This window comes from Lygodium microphyllum, chromosome 8 (assembly GCF_053477565.2).
Source record: "Lygodium microphyllum isolate KBCC chromosome 8, Lygodium_microphyllum_v1.1.10, whole genome shotgun sequence".
Lineage (NCBI taxonomy): Eukaryota > Viridiplantae > Streptophyta > Polypodiopsida > Schizaeales > Lygodiaceae > Lygodium > Lygodium microphyllum.
In genome coordinates this window covers 12,819,575-12,839,038 of record NC_141142.1, presented here as the reverse complement: position 1 = coordinate 12,839,038, position 19,464 = coordinate 12,819,575, and the positions used below count along the sequence as shown (strand labels likewise).

General features: G+C 40.9%; 1 protein-coding gene across 1 annotated transcript in view; it reads right to left on the bottom strand.

Moving 5' to 3' along the window:
- Window positions 1–19,464, bottom strand: part of LOC148031977 (defective in cullin neddylation protein) — a 160,337-nt gene that overhangs the window by 92,555 nt on the left and 48,318 nt on the right. The window contains exon 2 of the mRNA XM_087682583.1: window positions 14,698–14,759. Coding sequence (XP_087538709.1) covers window positions 14,698–14,759 — 62 coding nt within the window. The remainder of the gene's footprint in view (window positions 1–14,697; window positions 14,760–19,464) is intronic.

The window sequence follows — 19,464 nt, the reverse complement described above, 5'->3', positions numbered from 1 at the left end:
ATTGATAAATTCAACCTCAATGTCGATGAGAAATGCCCAATCCTTGAAAAGCCCCAAATATTTCAATGATATTTGGGTAAAATTTGGCAAATTCCATGAAAAGGCCCAAATTTGTCAATGATGAATGACAAAATTCTTCAATCCTGGTGGGTGAAAAGCTGGATAACAACAATTATGTAATATAGAAATTTCGTATGGAGAATTTCTTGATTGGAAAAGGATATTGGGATCTAATTACAAGTGATGAGGCTGAATCTAGGCTTCTAGAAACAGCAGAGAGTACATCATGCATGGCTTGAACGAGCTCGCAAAGTCTTGCACTGGCATTCACAATGTATCTTCAATGCAATGGTCATGCAGATCATGAATAGCAAGTCACTGAAACATGCATGGGACATCTTGGTGATGTACTATGGTACTACCACCACAGTGCACGGAAAATCCAACTAAAACAGAAGTTTAACACTATCCACAAGAAAGAATGGTCAATACAAGACTGTCACAAAGATAAAGACTATTGTTGATCAACTAGCATCTGTAGGAGCTGAAGTAAATGACGAAGATTTAGTTGTAGTTACACTGAATGGCCTTGGACCAGAGTATAAGTCATTTGATACATCTATATCAGTACAATCAAAAATGCTTGAGTTTAACAAGCTCGTTCCTTTACTTGTTCATGAAGAGGTTAAGCTTGGATTAGCTACTAGCTCAAGTAGTCCAAAAGATAGAGATGTAATTTTCTATTCAAATCAATGAGGCTGAGGCACTCTTGGTAGAGGATTGTCTCATGGTCAATAAACTAATCAAAATGCATCTCAAAATGCAAATAATCAGTAAGTACAGAATGCTAGAGGTGGTGGATACTTTCGAGCAAGGAGGAGATCCAACTCTAGAGACAAAGGTTTGTGGCAATCTTAGAATGCGCATGAGAATGCAAAACAGGATAAGAACTGCCACTACTATGGGAAGTATGGGCATATTGCTAAGGAATGTTGGAAGAAGCAAGAAAATCAAAGAGGCAAGCAATAGGGACATTATGCTTTGTCTAGTCATACTGAGGATCCTACTATCGACAAGTTGTTTTCTATGACCTATGTTCAAAAGAATGCCTCTAAAATTGATACGTCAAATGATGTATGGTATAGTGATTTAGGAGCTTCCAATCACATGTCTCCACATGGTGAATGCTTCACTCATATGGTTCTAGATAAGTATGATTATGTTTGTATAGGTAATGATACTTAACATAACATTGAGCATAAGGATGCGGTTCCCCTGGTTATACATGATGGTCGAAAAAAGAATTTGCATGACGTCTTGCATGTTGCTTCTATCACTAAAAATCTGTTATCAATTGAGCATATGACAGATTAAAATTTGCAAGTGGGTTTCAATAAATATGGCTGTTTTATTGAGGAGTTTGGAAATGGTTATAAGCCGATTGCTAACGGCAAAAGACGTGGTCGGATGGGTTACCCTAGATGCTAGTATTCCCCAACTGAAATCAGCTACATTTGCACATGGATAGGGTGTCATTAGAGATCTTGAGATTTGGCATAAGAGGTTCGGCCATGTTAATGTTCAAAGGCTACATACTATGCAAAAGAAGTAGTTGGTTACACGCTTGCCAAAGTTTACCTAGACAGATTTAGGTCGTGTTTGTGATGCATGTCAATTCAGCAAGCAATCTTGGTTTCCATTTATGAATCATGTTTGGAACAACTCTTAGCCATTGCATTTGATTCGCTCAGATGTTTGGCGACCGGCCCATAATGCTACTCTTGGTCAATCAAGGTATTATGCGACATTCATTGATGATTTCAACCGATATACATCGTTGTCTAAATTGAAGCATAAAAATGAGGTACTTGTTCTTTTTAAGAACCTTAAGCGGCAAGTTGAGAAAGAATTTGATTATTCAATCTCTTCCTTGAGATCCCACGATGGGGCTACATATGTATCCAATGAATTCAATAGATTCTTGGTAGAGTGTAGCATTCGCAAGCAACTTACTTACACTTACACTCAACAGCAAAATGGAGTGGCAAAAAGAAAAAATAGGGTTCTTATGGAACCTACTCGTGCAATGCTTAATGAGAAGAATATGCCACTGTATTATTGGGCTGAAGCTGTTATGACAGCTATGTATGTACTAAATCGTACTCCTACCGCAGGGATTCATGAGATGACACCATATGAGAAAATGGTGGACATAAGCACGACATCAGCCATTTCAAAGTCTTTGGCTACATTGCATATGTACACATTCCAAATGAGAACAGAAGAAAGTTGGATCCTAAAGCACAAAAGTGTGCGTTCCTTGGCTATCCTCAAGAGCGGAAAGCGTATAAGTGCTTTGATCCATCTACACAGAGAACAGTAATCAACAAAGATGTTATCTTTGATGAGTTGGCACTATGGTATGATTCAACGGTTGCTATTCCACATGATGTATCCTCGGATCACATGTATCTACTGATATTTCACAGCACAATACTACTATGTCTGGGCCTACAGGTGATGTGCCTTCGAGTGTTTCTCATTGGACTGGTAGATTATGCAGTCATGCATCACCATCCACCACTGACAGCACTATGTCAGTGAGGGGGAGAAATGAAGCAAAAGGCAAAGAAGGCAAAGGCAAAGAGAAAGTTCTTAATGATGCTCCTAGGATTTTGACTTCTGGATATGATTTGACTAACAACTTGAATAGTGAGCTTATTATTCTGTCTGTGTATACTCTTGGGAGCTAGGAAGACTAGGTATGTACCGCCTCATGAAAGAGAGGAATCAAGCAATCCACCACAGTTGAGAGAATCAGAGAAGGTGAGATACCCTATTGACAAGCTCACATACAATGGATTTTCAGCAAAGCATTATGCATATATGACAAAGGTCATGGAATACAATACTACTATCTCTGGGCCTTTAGGTGGTATACCTTGACAACACAATACTACTCTCTCTCCGCCTACAAGTGATGTACCTTCAAGTGTTTCTCCTTGGACTAGTAGATTACACAGTCATGCATCACCATCCACTAATAGCACTATGTCAATCAGGGGAGAAATGAAGCAAAAGGCAAAAAAGGCAAAGGCAAAGAGAAAGTTCTTGATGATACTCTTGGGATTTTCACTTATAGATATGATTCGACTAACAGCTTGGATAGTGAGCTTGAGATTCTATCTATGTATACTCTTGGAGCTAGGCTGACTAGGTATGTAGCACCTCATGAAAGAGAGAAATCAAGCAGTCCACCACAGTTGAGAGAATCACAAAAGGAGAGAGACTCTATTGACAGACTCACATACAATGGATTTTCAGCGCAAAGCATTATGCATATATGACGAAGGTCATGGAATACAAAGAGCTTACTACATTCAGAGAAGCTATCATGGACAAGAATTGGTGTAAAGCAATGGATGAGGAAATGAATGCACTGGCTGCAAATCAGACTCTAGAATTGGTTGCATTGCCTAACACTAAGAGGTCAATTGCTTGTAAATGGGTTTACAAAGTTAAGTGCAAGTTTGATGGCAACATTCAAAAGTGTAAAGCCAAGTTAGTGGCGAAAGGCTATGCACAAAAGTATACTCTAGATTATAAAGAGACATTCAGCCCTGTTGCCAAAGTGGCAACTATCAGGTCAGTGATTGCATTGGCTGCAGCAAAGGGCTTAAAATTAACGCAAATGAATATTAAGAATGCATTTCTGAATGGAGACTTAGCAGAAGAGGTGTTCATGGATCATCTAGAAGGATATGTGAACCCTTGGTATCTGAATTATATTTGCAAGCTGAAAAAAAAACTCTATGGGCTGAAACAAGCTCTAAGAGCTTGGCATGCACAGATTAGTACTTACTTGCAAAGACTTGGAATTGCAATTGGCACAGCTGATCATAGTCTCTTTACGAAGAAAACAAATGCAAGACTTGTGGTACTAGTCATCTATGTAGATGGCCGTATCATTACAAGAGATGATGATATTGGGACACAAGATGTTATAACCATGCTAAAAACCAAATTTGATATGAAGGATCCAGCAGAACTGAAGTTCTTTCTTGGCATTGATGTTGGAAATTCAGCTAATGGACTTTGGCTGACTGTATGCACTTGAGATGCTGAAGAAATATGACATGACTGATTGCAAACCTTTGGATACTCCATTGGATCAGAATGCTAAGCTAGATGTGAATATTGGAGCTGAAATTGCAGATATTACTATGTATAGGCAAATGGTAGAAAGTCTCATCTACCTTACCATCACTAGGCCTGATCTCAATTACTCAGTTGGACTTATTAGTCAATTCATGCAAAAGCCTAGAAAACCCCACTTGGATGCAGTGAGGAGAATTATGTGCCATGTCAAGGCTATAGTAGACTATGGACTCTTCTATTAGAGTAGTAAGCACCTAAATTCATGGGATATACTTATGCAAATCGGGGTTGTCCATATGATAGACGGTCTACAAGTGGATATGCATTCAACCTTGGCCATGGAATGATTAGCTGGAGCAGCAAGAAGCGACTAACACTTGCACTCTCTAGTATTGAGGCAAAGTATAGAGGTGCCGCATTAGCAACCAGTGAAATTGTTTGGTTGATGAAGTTATTGACAGATTTCGATATACAAGTAGATGCTCTAGTCACATTGTATTGTGACAATATGAGCAACGTACTTCTAGCTACAAATCCTATGTATCATGCCAAACCTAAACACAGAGGTATAGTATCACTTCATACGAGAGATGGTACTTGCCCAACAAACAGATCTCCTATATATCAAAATTGAAGAACAAGTAGCTAATATCTTTACCAAGCTACTAAGTTCTCTCATTTTAGAGCTACTTAGGGTGTAGTGTCTTTCTTGAGCTTGAGGGGGAGTGTTGAGTCAAGCTCATCCTATTCCAACATTGACAGCTATAGGCTAGCTATCACTAGCCATGGGTGACGTCATAAATAAGTCGAGTAGATTAACTCTAGTCAGTTAACTATGGTAAAAAATTAGACCTATCTTTCTATACTATTGTAGACTAAGACTAGCCACGGGTGACTTTATAAATAAGTCGAGTAGATTAACTCTAGTCAGTTAACTATGGTCAAAAATGAGACCTATCTTTCTATACTATTGTAGACTAAGTGTATAGTATGATTAAGTAAGAATAATGGAAGAAGATGACAGCACATAACTCTCTGTTTCTGCTCCACTCTTTTGCCTCTATTTCACCCCCACCTTCTAACAAACGATTGCGAGGGAAAACATTAAAATGGACAAGGATCGTGCCACATCTTATACTAACTACCATCATACTCCTAGGGAGCTCCAAAAGGCATATGCATTTACCTTAAAGTCCCAAAGGACTCTAATTCAATGACTAACGACAAACGCTTTAAATATCTTCAAGGTGTTGTGATCCTCTCCAAATTACCAAGAAGATAAATAGTGTATCCTACGAGTTGGACTTACCTTTGAAAATCCAAGTTCACTTTGTGTTCCACCTGAGTCGTTTGAAAAAATGACTATGACAAGGTGAGTAGATTGTCCCAATAGAAAAAGTCCCACAGCTTGAGAAAATTGCTTGTCATGTTCCACTCAAACCCAAATTGGTTCTTGACCTTAAGACTAAATGATCCCGTTGGACTCTTTATCCGGAGTATTTGGTCAAGTTCAAAAACCACCGGGAGACAGAGGCTACTTGGAAGTCAGTACATTCATTAAAGAGTCGCTTTCCTCACTTCATTCCTAAGGATATTGCTGAGTATAGCAATCATTCATAAGGGGAGAAGTGTCATGTCCCTAGACATATTGATGAACACTAGTAGCATTGGTCATGGTGCTCACGAAGTTACTTAGTGAGAATGCACAACAACACTTCGAGGTTAGGGCAGCCAAGTCCTATTTATAGGACTAAAGGCCCTATTGTGCACATTCATTGTGTGATCACCACTCTTGGACTCTTGGCCCAATGGCCAACGCATCCGTATATCGTGATGGTGTGGGCTGGTGGTATGGAACACCAACCCTTGTGATGTCATCATGGCCTAGAGTGCCACTAGCTCCTAGGCTTGGGGAGTGAGACCATTTGGCTCTACAACTGGAAGGCGAGTCTAATGTCAGGTCCCTTTTATATCAAGTTTGACTTGTGTCGTGTGTCGTATACTAGTTGGATCCCAAGAGGACGTTTCACCCAAGCTCATACTTTGATTGCACTTCCGTGCAAAAGGCAAGTTATCCCGCATATTCAACCATGCGCAATGGCCAAGGATGCTTGAGATAAGCTTGCTTCATTCTATCAAGTGCACAATGAGGGTCATGTAGCCAGCTTGCACAAACAACTTTAGAAGGAGCACATAGCAAAGGGTGATTCAATGGATACATACATTACACATCAAGGACGTAATGCAGTAGCTTGCAAATATTGATGAAATAATACATGATGCCTCTCTTGTTTCTATAGTCTTGGCTAGCCTACCTAATACCTATTAGAGCTTCAAAAATACACTTCGCTCACTTGTAAAATGAGATGCCAATACTTACACATTTGATGCATTGGTGTTGCAAAAAAAAAAAGCCAATGCATATACATTTGATGAGTTGTTGTCATTGTTATTGCAAGAAGAGCAATCACAAGTCAATCGCTTTAACATGAATACGGAAAATCAAACACTTGTAGCCAGTCATCGAAACAAAGGGAAGTCATGGCAACCATCAAACTCAAAGGATATAGGCAAATCAGCTTCTTTCACAGAATCTTCAAGCACCAGGGATGAGGGCGCTAAAAAAAAGAGATGCAATTATCGCGGAAAAAATAGGCATGTTATTGAGGAATACAGAAAAAGGATTGCAAGTGAGAAAAGAAAACAATCGGGCATGAGTGTTGCTAAAAATTCAGCGACTGTGAAGGATACAACAACACATTTAGCAAGTTTGGAAGTCTTCTACTTCTATTGCGTGTTGTTCATATGATTCTTCTTCACATGCACATGGTTTATCAGTGGCTCCAATCAGTAGTACATGATATTTTGATAGCAATGCTTCCAAGCACATAACTTCCTTTCGTGACTTGTCCTATGATGTGTAAATATGCAATAGGGGGGATTAGTTGTATATACAAAAAATGCTTTGTATGCAATCCAAGACGTTGGACAGATTTTTAATAGTTTAGCAGATGGAAAAATGATCATACTTAAAAAGATCTTGGATGTGCCTAGCATAAAGAAAAATTCGCTTTCAATTTCATCCATTGCATGTGTTGGTTTTTGTGGTTAAATTCAACATGGACCAATGCAATGTCTATGACTATAGTGATGGGGATACCCTCATTGTCACCGGTATATTATACAATGGCCTCTATCAACTTGATTTATATGAAAGGAGAGCATCAGAGGATTCATTACAAGTTGTTGCCACCATTATGGATGACACTAAGTTATGGCATACTCAGTTTGGTCATCTTAATTCTGGTAGTCTACTTTGTTTGAGAAGCAAAAATATGGTGCTTGATCTTCCTCCGTTGAAAGTACCTACTCAAAATGTATATGAGAGTCATGTATTGAGCAAAAGGCATCATACTTCGTTTCCCAAATATAGATATATACATGTTGATCAAAAATTACAACTTGTGCATAATGATGTTTGTGGACCCATGCATGTCAAATCCTTCCAAGGATACTATCAAAAGTGTCTACAAGGTTTAAAACCTTCTTGACCTTGGCTGAAAATGACAATGGATGCAAGCTGATTACACTCCATACATATTAAGGGAGGGAATACATGTCACAAGAGTTTCACTCTTTTTTGGTTGAGTGGGCATTACACATCAATGTACTATGTCTTACACACCTCAACAAAACAATGTGGCTGAAAAAAAGAATTGCACTTTGATGGAAATGGCACGTTGTATGCTTTCACACAATAAGCTACCTCCAAATTTTTAGATCAATGCTACTATGTGTGCATTGTATGTGCTGAATCATAGCCCCACTAAGGCATTGGCTAAATGCATGCATTATGAGGTTTGGAATGGCCAGAAACTAGTAGTATCACACATTTGTGTGTTTGGTTGTTTAGCATATGCTTTGGTACCACAGCCACGAAGACATAAATTGCAAGATAAGGCTGTCAAATGCATTTTCATGCAGTATAGTACAAAAAGTAAAGGGTAATGCTCGTATCAACCCTCCAAGAATAAGATTTTTCTTAATAGAGACATGGTATTTGCTGAACGTTTGTTCAGTCCTTCATGGACTGCAAAAATCAGCCCAATATGGGGCCTACCATTATGTTTAAGAATTTGTTGCCATTGTTTTAGCAAAGTACATCTGATTTTGTCAATTTCAGTAACCTATTGAGGGCTTACAGTAGCAAACACATGCTGAATAGCAGTCTGATTTTCAACCCATTGATCAAGGGATTGCTAATCATGAAATGGCCGATGAGATGGCTGCTATTGGGAAGCTAAAATGGTCCCTAGATGGTTGTTAGATACATCATGGGACAACAAACAATAGCAACCACTCACCATGCACAAGCTAACTTGGTTGCACATGCACTCACAGCTATTGCATGTAATGAGGGACCTATCTCTTTACATGATCTTTTAGAGGATGAGCATTGCATGGTAGTGATGCCATCAAAAATGGCCTCTATTTATAAAAATGGCACATGGGGGTTATGTGACTTGCCTAATGCTAACCATGCTATAGAGACAAAGTGGGTTTACAAATTTAAACACAAATCTAATGGTAGCATTGATTGCTACAAGGCACATCTTGTTGCCAAAGGGTATGCCCAATAGCATGGGATTGACTGTGATGAGACATTTGTACCCACTTCATGTATGACCACCATTCGCATTGTTGGCTGCCCATTTTGATTGGCACGTGCATCAATTGGATGTGAAGACTACTTTTTTGAATGGTAATCTTTATGAGGAGGTTTCTCATACAACCTCTTGGCTTTGTTCAGAAAGGCTCAGAGAACAAAGTGTGCCAATTGCACAAGGCCCTCTATGGTTTGAAGCAAGCACCTAGGGCATGGTACAAAAAGATACATGCATATTTGATTGCTCTTGGCTTCAATAATCCACACATTGAAAGAATGCTTTAATAATTCAAACATTGAAAGCATGCTTTATGTCCACGAAGATAGGTATAACCTTGATTCTCATTCTTTATGTGAATGATACGTTGTTCACTGGACCTTATGAAACATAGATTACAACCTCAAAGGCTGAATTGCAGCAAGCTTTTCATGTGACAAATCTTGGCCACTTGCACTACTATCTTGGCATACAGTTTACTGCAGTTGAGAAGGGCATTATTTTGTGGCACTAGTACATTGGGAGGCTCCTTGAGCATTTTCAGATACAAGACTGCAACCTATCTCTGCTCCAATTGAGATAGGACACAGGTTTACACTTGAGGAATTAGGATGCATGAGATCCATTTGATGTTGCCTCTTATCAATAGGTTATTGGCTGTCTATTATATTTGTGTAATACATAGCCCGATATTCAGTTTGGGGTTTCTCAATTGGCACACTTTATGCACAACCTTGGCACTACACATTGGCAAGTAGTTAAAACGTGTCTTTCGTTATCTTAAAGGCACTTAGCCATTCGGCCTTTTCTATCCTAAAGGCACATCTCTTTGCTTGTTTGCATTCACAGACTATGATTGGGCTGATTGTTTTGACACACGGGTGTCTACTGGTGGTAATTGTTTCATGCTTGGTGATTCATGTATTTCTTGGCTGAGTAAGAATCAATCTACAATGACCACATCTAGCTGCGAGGCTGAATAGAGGGCAGCATTAGCAAGTACCTTGGAATGTCTATGGCTCCTATCTTAGTGTGGAACAGCAATTATCCACTCCTATCTATACTAATAGTCAAAGTGCTATGGAAGTTGTGAGGAATCTAGGTTTCCCACTCGGCTCTCTCTAGAGAGAAGTCTGAATCCAATCATGAGGCCTAGGCTTGATATCATTTCCGAATTAATCTACCTATTCCTTGCATACAATCACATCATTAACTCAAGGGGGGTTTGTTACACCTATCATGTTTTTCCGTAGTTCTAGTGTAAACACTCCCTTATCCACTAGGAGAAGGCTTCTTTCCCTGTGTGAACACCCATCACAAGGTGTGGTACTTAGTACCTTAGGGATTGTACTTTCTTCATTCTCACATAGTACATTGTACTTTCTTGTTGTTCACTTGTTCATTGTGAGTGTGCATGCTACTAAATACTAACCTAACATATACAAATGTAGTATCTTCAACCTCAAACAAATGAGCAAAGACCGACTTTGTAGTAATAAGGATAGCTTTTAAATCCTTTGAACCTTCCTTTAGCTTCAAATGGGGGTTAATTTTGCCGACATTTCTCCTTCCAATGAGTGCCCTTTCCACAATGTGGGCAGGGCACTTTGCTAGGAGTAATCACATGTGAATTTTGAGCTTGGAATAACACAACCTAGTGGTAGCTAGACACACCCTTTGAAGAGCCGTCAACAACTAACATAACTAAAAGAGAGGCAAACTCCATATGAATGTAAAAACAAACATAACTTGGGGCACTCCAATGACGAGGCTAATGACCTCTCAATTGGGGGAGGACAAACCACTTAAGGTACAACTAGCAATTCAAAGTCTTCATACAAACCAGTGCCAGTGGCAATCTCATGCAATCCCTTTCTATCAAAACCTGAATCTCTCTATGTTGTTGCTTATCTCATATAACCAGTTTCTCTATGAACCTGATTCTCTCTATGTTGCTCCTTATGTTATATACAAACTGACTGTTAGTTAGTATAGAGACCCAAGTCCCATAACAATATGGACACACACGAAGGCCTATAAGCAAAGGTGCTCCACAAGGTACACCCACACTTTCTATTTCGTACAAGTATAAGTTGGTGCTTTTCATTCTTAATTCCCACCCTTCCCTCCCAATTTATGTACTCACTTAGGCTCTTGTGTATTCAAGTGAGAGCCTTTGTTCAGACCCACATAGAGTATCAAGTTCTAGCACACATTACTTATTTTCCTCATATAGGCTTTAGGGCTTTCATAGCTCCCATAAACAATCCCCAACAATGTATCACCTTGCAGCTTGGTGCATCCTTGTTGGAAATGCCACCCACACGCTACACAACTTCCACTTTGCCCTTTCAGCAGCACAAGGTACCTCCTTTTAGCACAACAAGGTCCCCTTGCGTTTGTGGTGGCACGCCTAGCTTATTGAGGGAAAAAGGGATTGTGAGGAACTACCTAATAAAGACATTCTAGCGACACATTACTAGAAAGAATAGGTATTGTACTTTTTGCCCAAAACCCGACCATGTCAATGATAATTGTTGGCTAAAGGCTAAGGTTATTCAACCCACACTCAAACTTAAAACTTCACCTACCAAGGGTAGTCTATCTACACCAAAAATCAAATCATTACCTAAACCAACCTCAGTCCCATTCAATGATGGTAGTGTCACTCGATGGGGTGATTGGGACAGAATTCTCTCAAAGGCCATGGCACAGTTTCTCCACCCCCAAGAATTTGTATTCATGTATGGCTTCCCTTTAGTCTTGTGGATTTTGGATCAACCCATCAATCATGCCTTAAGGCTTATTGAATTAATTTGGCTATCATCCTCCCTTAAGCTGATTTCTTAGAAATCCTGCGGTTTTTTGAAGAATCCTTAAACTAGTCAGCTTATATAATCCTCAAGTTAACTTAGGCTTGTCTTTCCTTAGGCAAGCCTAGCTAAATCTTTAAACTATTTCAACTGCACCCATAGGCTACCTAAGTAGCTACACATAGGCCTATTTAGGCTACAATGGGTTCAACACAGCTCAGCCTTTCTTCAGCCCTTTGTCTTTTCCTCTTGCTGCATTTCGCCTATATCACACATACACGTACGTACCTTATAGCTTTTGGTAAGTACCAAAAGCATCTTAATTTGAATATTTGCTATGTAGGCTTTGATTTCTCTTCTCGTACTAACATGTTGGGTTTGGAATATTAACTAAGGACTAACATTGCCAAAATCTATTGCTCCTCAAGCCATGGATTTTTGGTCCTTGCATTGGTGAGTATGCCTTTCTATCCTTGATCAACGTAAAGATGGAGATTGTGTCTTCTCCCTCGAGACCGTGTTTAGCATCATTCCTTATCATAAAAATTACCTTCCCTCATTGCTCTTCCACTTGAGGTGTCTTTCTCGTACTACTAAGGTCACCACTCCATTAGGTTCTTCTATCATGGTGGGCTGCTACATTGGTGGTTGCACCTTTTGCATTCTTGACGAGTATTGGAGTCCTCAATGTTGAATTTTGAGCATGCTCATTACATTTAGTCACCACAAGAGCATCTCTCAAGAGTAAGTTCTTACTTAGGGCACATCTTGACTATCCAAGTGGTTAATTATCCATCCAACTCCACAAGTTGTGGGGTGCTCTAGGACCTCTTTCTTCTAGTTCTTGGCACCACAAGCTTACATCAATTCCACCTTCCAAAAAAACATATGTTGTTTCGCAAAGGGCTGCTTTCCCATATGGTGCATTAAGGCTTCCACTTGTCTTCTTTGTCTTTGACAACACATTCCTTTCTTGTTGTCTGCCCTTGCATTGCATTCATTCCGTCATTCATGGCAAAAGGGACACTTCAGCAAGTGAACACTTCCCCTTCAAGCACACTATTGAAGTGGCACCTTGCAGCATGAGCATGCCCCTTGTGCATTAATTACCCCTTTGCATTGGCACTTTGTGTATAAGTTGGGCATTTGGTGTGGAAGCAAACTTACGATAGTAGGCATCCCTTCCAAATGAAAACCCATGCAGTGAGTAGCATGTTTTTCTTTACCTCATCAAGTAGACCATTCATGACCAGTCCATCACTCACCCATGTTCATGAGCAACTACCACACTAGAAAATATTTCCTTCTTCATAATTCTACATCAGGAGACTGCTATATATGGAGGTACCTATTGTCAAATTCCTGGTCTTTACAATAACATCAATTCACTTGGGCTACTCAGAAGAAGATATCCATCACCTTTGAAGCTAGACTCTCTCTCCCCTTGGCCACCTTGTTTGGCCTAAGAAGGGGTGCTAAGCCATCAAATTTAAACGACAGCATTCAGACAAGATTACTGTGAATATAGTCTTCATTTGGCTCCATAAAAACAGCCCCAAAGATGTATTTATTCAAAAGGCGTTTTATTCCGACAATACATTAAGTGCCCAAAAATCTCCACTATGAGGGCATGTGGATATCCGCCTCATCCCAGATCATTTCAGATCATTCTAACATTGTGCCAAGCTCTGCCGCACCATTTCAAGGTTCCACCCCCACTTCCGCGCGTCATCTACTGCTGTTGCCAACTTGTTGGAGGTTCCGCCCAACCATACAGGACTTCCACCCACCTGCCATCGGTGTCACGGTCCACCCCTGCTGCTGCCAGCTGCCTGTGTTTTGGTTGTCAGGCTGCTTCATCTTCTCCGACTGCTGTTCCTAATCATGTCCCTATCCTGGAGGCAGCTTTTTTGGTCCCACATTGCTGTCCAGCATCATCATTATCTGCAGCAATCATCTACTCTCAGATACTCCACAGAAGAAAGTATTTGGTCAGTCCACAAACTTCACCATAATGTCATTTGTGTGAGAGAAAAGCAGTACATGGAGTATGACGGATAGGCAGCACCTGATCCAAATCAAGTTGGAGTATTCAACCTTGTAGAGCATAGGACAAGACCACACAGCTAAAGACAATAACAATTTCAGCAACAGACAATAAACTGTATAGCTACTGTGGGTACAGGACACTGACTCAGGGCTTCATAGAGCAGTGTTCTACACCAAGATATCAGTAACAGGATAGCAAGCAATCAGTTCACAAGTTGCAGCCAGTTTATGGCACTCTATCCAAGGTACAAAAACAGCTGATGTTTGCCACAAGGCTCAGAAGATCTTCTATAGGACTATTAGGATGTTGGTTGAGCAGTTCATTCTGGCCAGACAGACAATTTCAGATGACCCAGCATTTATGCAGACAATTAGGCCTTAGTCCACATTTAGGAGTTGAGAACGCGCTAAAAGCGGCTTCCCTTGGTGGCTGCCTTTGTGAGTACACTCTATCTTTGTGCCCGTGCCCATCCTTTTGAGCCCTGAAAAATCCCTCTCTCCCCAACAAGTATGACTGCTTGAGGGATCATTTGCTTCTACACTGCACTATGGGGTCTTCAAGCCTCACAAGTACAAATCCTTAGAGAGATGCCGAGCAGAAGCTTTGAGTCCAGTACAGGAATCTCCCACCTTAGCACTAAAAATAAGATAGTGAATCAATATGTTCACTTAGTTTACCATATTGGCATTTTTTCCCTCTGAATTACAATTCTGGCTGTTGATCATATGCCTCTGTTGGGCACTAGTAACCAGGCATAATTCCTGGTCAACTAATCCTCAAAAAACTCCTTGTATATTGAAAGCCTACTGTCAAAGGAAGCAAGGCCCTATAACTAAACCTAATATCCAGAGCTTTCTCCAGCTAGCACATCTTTTCACAGCTATGTGAGAATCAAATACATCAATACAATAGTGTAAAATCGGTGCAACCACCAGTCAAGTGGAAATTTTACTGTCAGACATCACGTTTCAACAAGGTGAAAATCAAAATAGAAGAGGAAATTCATGCAAACCTCGCTCCTGAGATTGATATGAACTGTTGCACCTTATCCCTTTGAGCTCTCCCGAGCTTGTGCTGGTCAAGCATTAAAAGTTTGTTAGGCCCAAAACTCTTGATCAGGATAGCTGTACTTTACAGAAAACAATAGTTAGTTTTCCATCTTAAGCAATACCTCTCTTATGCCTAGAAACAATACATGGGAACCATCTAAAACATTAACAGCTTTTCAACTAAGTGCAGATATTATGGTGCCAAGCTATTTCAATATGGATGTTGATAAAAAGGCAACACGTCTTAAGAAGCTCTTAAGATCTGTCTAAGACAGGTTTGGTAGGTCGGTTATGCATGTACTACAAGTATATCTTGTTTTTTGGGTTTTGTCTAAAGTAGCACACTCAAATGGAGGTTAATACATCAAATGATTTCCTAAACAACCAATTACTTTGATCAGCTTTACCCTCAAAGTGCTATATATCTTAAAAGGTTCCAAAACTAGTACATCAAATGCTTTCCTAAACAACCAATTACTTTGATCAGTCTTACCCTTAAAGCGCTGTATATCTTAAAAGTTTCTAAAACTAGTCACTCTTGCATTTCTAAAGAGGGGGGACAACTCCTATCTAACACTAAGGGTAATAAGAGGATACTGGTTTTAAGTGTCAAGCATCTCCACAATAATGCTTGCTACGAGTGAGTAAAGATAGCATGCTCCCTTCCTCCCTCCCTTCCCAAAAAAATGCTACAATTTAGGAGCTTCAAATTGGCCTAAAAATGCTAACCCCTAAAAATAGAAATATTGTTCTAAACATAGTGCATTTGTGTCCTAAAAGTTTTACTAAATCTAGATACTTCTATTTTTTATAGCCTTCAACCAATAAAGGAAAGCCTTAAAAAGCTGAAGGATGTTTGCGACAGTGGTCACACCCCAAGCTAACAACTTCTACATTCCTTACGACACACATGGCAAATCTAGCATTTACACTCTTAGCTCCTTACACTAGTGAGTCAGGCCCGTGGACTACTTTTCTCTTTAGGCTACTTGCCTTAAGGATCTCATTTCTTCCATTGTATACATTTACTCATTCACTAATTTCATATTCCACTGCATTCATTTATTCACACATTTTACTATATCTTAGCTTAACATGAAAGAATTTCAATATGAAGCACCAGTATGCAAGTTCTGGACTCTTTTGTTTAGTTACCTAACATGCTGTGTTTTGTATTCAGATAAGAACTAACATTGCAGGTTTCCACCGACTGAATTACTATAACTGATCACCACCATGAGTGACTCGGATCACCATGACTGCAAGCCCTTTGTCATAAAGTCATTCATGTAGAAAAGCCTCCCCTTCCCCAAAACACAATGCAACATGCTCTCCCCCATGGCATAGCACTCCAAACCCCCCCCCCCCCCCCAAAAAGAAAGAAACAAACCACATGATGACATAGTTGGTCATTGCATGGTGGCTCCATGATCTCTCTTGGTTGAGCCCTTGACCCTATGACTATCCTGAGGCTTTCCCTCCCGAGGCCAAGCTTCATGCATCTTTTTGATGCTGGCACAATGGCTAGTTCTCCAACACGGCTCTTTCCCTACCGAGGCCAAGCTTCATGCATCTTTTTGAGACTACCACAATGGCTACTTCTCCAACACAGCTCTTTCTATTGTGTTGCTTCTCCGACACAGCTCTTCCCATTGAGTTGCTTCTACTCTATTCCTTCCTCAAGTTCTCAGCACCACATACTTCACATCAACTCTTGCTCTACCTTTACCATCAACATCCATGGTTTGAGAGGAGGTTGCTTTTCTCCCATGATACATACAAATTTCATCATTGTCTTCTGCTTTCCTATTGTATCCCCATTGCATTTAATCGCGTCATTATCATTCTTGTAAAACGGTGCCTGGGCACATGAACAATTCCCCCATGATGGCACTGTCCACATAGCATCTATGCATTGTGTAGCATGATTCCCTTTTACCTCATCGGGCAGAGTATACATGAGCACATCACACACCCAAGATAATAATCAACTACACACCACATCTACTACCACCATTTACTTCTCTTGTACCTCTACACTCACACCCTTGAGTGTGGTTGTGTAATATTATGTCTTACTTTTGCATGAACTGAGAGAGCATCAAAAAACAAACGAAGTCTCATTTCATTGGGTGACACAAAAGAAGATATCCATCGCTTTTGCAACCTTGGTAGTCCAAAGTCACATCCTTGGCCCGAACCTTGGTCTTCTTGGGGTGGGACCTTTTGGATCATGGCTAAGCCATATCTTCGCTCTCCTTGGCCTCACTTTTTGGGCATGGGGGTGGATTTGGGCTTTGAGCAACCACAATGAGACAAATCCTCTTACTAAAACATGTTTTATAAAACAAACCCCATGTGCGCACCAGTCTTCATCCTTATAAATCACCATTTTCAAAGTTGTTGCTAGCATCTAGCCTTCTAAACCCATTTTTCAGTATTATCCAAGCATTTAATTAATTTTTAGAATTAAATAATCCTAATAATTAATTTCAGCCCTTTTGACCTTGCCCAAAATTAAATGTGCCATCCATAATTAAATTGGCTAAGTCATTTGTAACTTGGAGTGGTCCCCAACCTTTGTTGGCCATAGTTGCATTCGTACTACATACGGACTAGTTTGTTTCGTACGGTTTGTATCGTACGGTATGGTACATATCCGTACCATTTCGTACAAAAAAAGGCTATTTTTGGCCTTGGAAGGCTAGACCATACAATATCTTCCAACACCTAAGCCTTATGTTTATTATCATAATTTCAAGTCTCTCTCTCTCTCTTCTTCTTTTTTTTTCATAAAAGGTAATTGTATTAATTACAAAAAAAATACAAGATTACTTGATTACAAGATAGTTGATGACACTAAGCCATCAGGTGAAGAAGTTCTCTCACTCTCTCTCTCTCTCTTTCTGATTACAAGAGGCACGAGAGCCCTAGGCCAACGTGTGGGAAATCCCCGTAGTAATGCACTAAAAAAGTTACACCAATCATGGCAACGACCCAGAGGCAATTGCCATATGCCAAGGAAGCAAATCCTCTCGAGGGAGCAAGTCGGAGTGTCGGATGAGATCTAGCTGCCAATGCAAGAGGCCTTTAAGCCTGGCAATATGGCGTGGTACATTAGAGGCCGAATCAAAGAGAAAAGCATTGCGCGTGGTCCAAATGTGCCAGCATCCCCAGTATCTGAAAAAGTGAAATAAGATCTTCATATGCAATTGTGGCGGTGTGGGATACTTCGGGCGCACAAAAACCCAGTTGAAAGGAGTTAGTGAGGACCCCACCACAGTGCGCCAAATGTGCGACAAGAGTGACCAGATATTCTTGGCGAGCGGGCAAGAAAGAAAACGATGTCGGGCCGATTCCGTCATTGTGGTACAGAAGAAACAATTGCCATTCGAGATGCGACGCTTGGCAAGAGCCGAGGCAAGAGGAAGACCACCAATCATTACCCGCCAAATAAAGACCTTGCATTTGAAAGGTGCCTTATTCAGCCAGCCCTCCATCAGCGTTGTCTGCCACCATGTCAGCGATTTCCGCAGTCCCCAAACAGTATTAGCTTTGTCACCCAGCCACTGGTGATCCTGAATGAGAAGATGATACACCTGATTAGTAGAGGCCTTTTCCAGACTCAACCGGCCTACAAGGTCCCAGTCCTGCCAAGGGCGATCCACAGCCAGGGCAGGAAAGGGTTGCCTACCCTGAAGCTCCGACGAAAGCTTTCCCCATAAATCACGGTATCCGCGCGGGATCTTGAAAAGTCACCTAGCAGTCCGAAACGATACGAGGACATTGCGAGTGGCAAGGATAGCATCCGCAACCGACGTCACACCTAAACGGGCCATGCGGTTAAATCTCAGTCTGACCTGATGTTTATCTTCCCATGAAAGTAGTCTCGATACTGCCAACAATTCCAGCTGAAAGGAGTTAGTCTGCAAGCGGTCCCCTACCGGGTGCCAACGGGCCTTTTGGAGCACCACTTTCCAAGAGCCGACCAAGTGCAGTAACAAAGCGGAAGAGGGACTGGAAAAACAGGAGTCAGCATTAAGGACATGCCACCAGGAGACCCGAAGCTGGGTGTTACCATGGCGGAGCCTGCTGTCCTCAAGAAAATAACGGGCTATGATGGTCCACGGGTGATGATCCACACACATGGCACGAAAAAGGGAACAACGGAGAGCTAGCATATGATTTTCTGCATCCAAAAGAGCTCCACCACCCATGCGCTTAGGGGTACATGTATGTGACCATGAAATTCATGAAATGCCTGCCTGCAGTGAATCCTTCTTCCATAGCATGAAACGGATGGGATGAGTAAGAGCCTTCAAAGTAGTAGGCGTCCATGGCAACAATGGCAGGAAATACGTTAGCATTGGGAGCATAATTGACCGAGCCACTTTGAGGCGGACATGGAAGGGCCACGCATGCGACTTCCAATACATAAACTTCGCCGCCAGTTTTTGTGAAATCCACTCCAGCAGGTCCTTTGGCCGTACATCCACCCCCAATGGGTATCCAAGATGCCTGACAATAGAGCCACGGGAAACCACCTGGCCTTGCCAGCCTAATGACTGTAAATCAGGCTCCGTGCAACTGAGAATGGCTGACTTAAAGGCATTGATGCGAAGCCCAGAGGCCTGACCAAAAAGCGTCCAAACATCTAATGCCTTGCGAATGTTGTCCCTATCCGCCTGCAAAATCATAAAGGTGTCATCAGCCAAAGATTGGCTCATGAA